Source organism: Austrofundulus limnaeus, unplaced genomic scaffold (genome assembly GCF_001266775.1).
Source record: "Austrofundulus limnaeus strain Quisiro unplaced genomic scaffold, Austrofundulus_limnaeus-1.0 Scaffold1119, whole genome shotgun sequence".
NCBI lineage: Eukaryota > Metazoa > Chordata > Actinopteri > Cyprinodontiformes > Rivulidae > Austrofundulus > Austrofundulus limnaeus.
Genome location: NW_013953521.1, coordinates 64,946 through 66,034, shown reverse-complemented (window position 1 = coordinate 66,034; position 1,089 = coordinate 64,946). Strand labels below are relative to the sequence as shown.

The 1,089-nt window shown below is 55.2% G+C and overlaps 1 protein-coding gene across 1 annotated transcript; it reads left to right on the top strand.

The window, feature by feature from the left end:
* Positions 1 to 372: 372 nt before the first annotated feature.
* tmub1 (transmembrane and ubiquitin-like domain containing 1) lies at positions 373 to 1,005 on the top strand (the record flags this gene model as incomplete). Its single annotated transcript, XM_014030790.1, is given in 1 exon segment — positions 373 to 1,005. A coding segment is annotated over 1 exon segment (352 nt), but the record flags the coding sequence as incomplete, so codon positions are not given.
* Between the last annotated feature and the right edge of the window lie 84 nt (positions 1,006 to 1,089).

Sequence of the window (1,089 nt, the reverse complement as noted above, 5' to 3'; positions counted from 1 at the left end):
GGTCCTACAGTACTGATCTGGTCCTGCAGTACTGATCTGGTCCTGCAGTACTGATCAGGTCCTGCAGTACTGATCAGGTCCTGCAGTACTGATCTGGTCCTACAGTACTGATCTGGTCCTACAGGACTGATCAGGTCCTGCAGTACTGATCTGGTCCTACAGTACTGATCTGGTCCTACAGGACTGATCAGGTCCTGCAGTACTGATCTGGTCCTACAGGACTGATCAGGTCCTACAGTACTGATCAGGTCCTGCAGTACTGATCTGGTCCTACAGGACTGATCTGGTCCTGCAGGACTGATCAGGTCCTACAGGACTGATCTGGTCCTGCAGTACTGATCCCTCCTGTGTCTGTCCTCTCTGGTCCTTCAGAACCTACTTTGCGGGCCAGGAGCAGCAGGTCCGGCTCATCTACCAGGGTCAGCTGCTGCAGGATGACGCTCGGACCCTGGCCTCCCTGAACCTGGTCCATAACTGTGTCCTTCACTGTCACATCTCTCAGCACATGTCTAGGGGGGCCGCGGGGGGCCCGCGTGCCACCGACCAGGTCCAGGTGGCCCTGAACGTGGGCAGCCTGATGGTCCCCCTGCTGGTTCTGATGCTGTCCGTCCTGTGGTACTGTCAGATCCAGTACAGACAGTTCTTCACTGCCCCCGCCACCGCCTCGCTGGTGGGCATCACCATCTTCTTCAGCCTGGTGGCCTTTGGAGTCTACCGCCGCTAGCTGCTCTCTGATTGGCTGCTGCTGTGGACAGCTGCTAGCTGCTCTCTGATTGGACAGGGAGTGTAGTATGTTTCCGTTGCCATGGACATCATCATGTAAACAAGGACTTAGGGTGGTAACCCTGGATTTTTTAGATTCTCATCATTGTGCCTCAAAGACTGTTAGGTCTGTGTGGATGCAGCACACCTGTCTGTTCCACACCTGTCTGTTCCACACCTGTTCCACACCTGTTCCACACCTGTGTGTTCCACACCTGTCTGTTCCACACCTGTCTGTTCCACACCTGTCTGTTCCACACCTGTTCCACACCTGTTCCACACCTGTGTGTTCCACACCTGTCTGTTCCACACCTGTTCCACACCTGT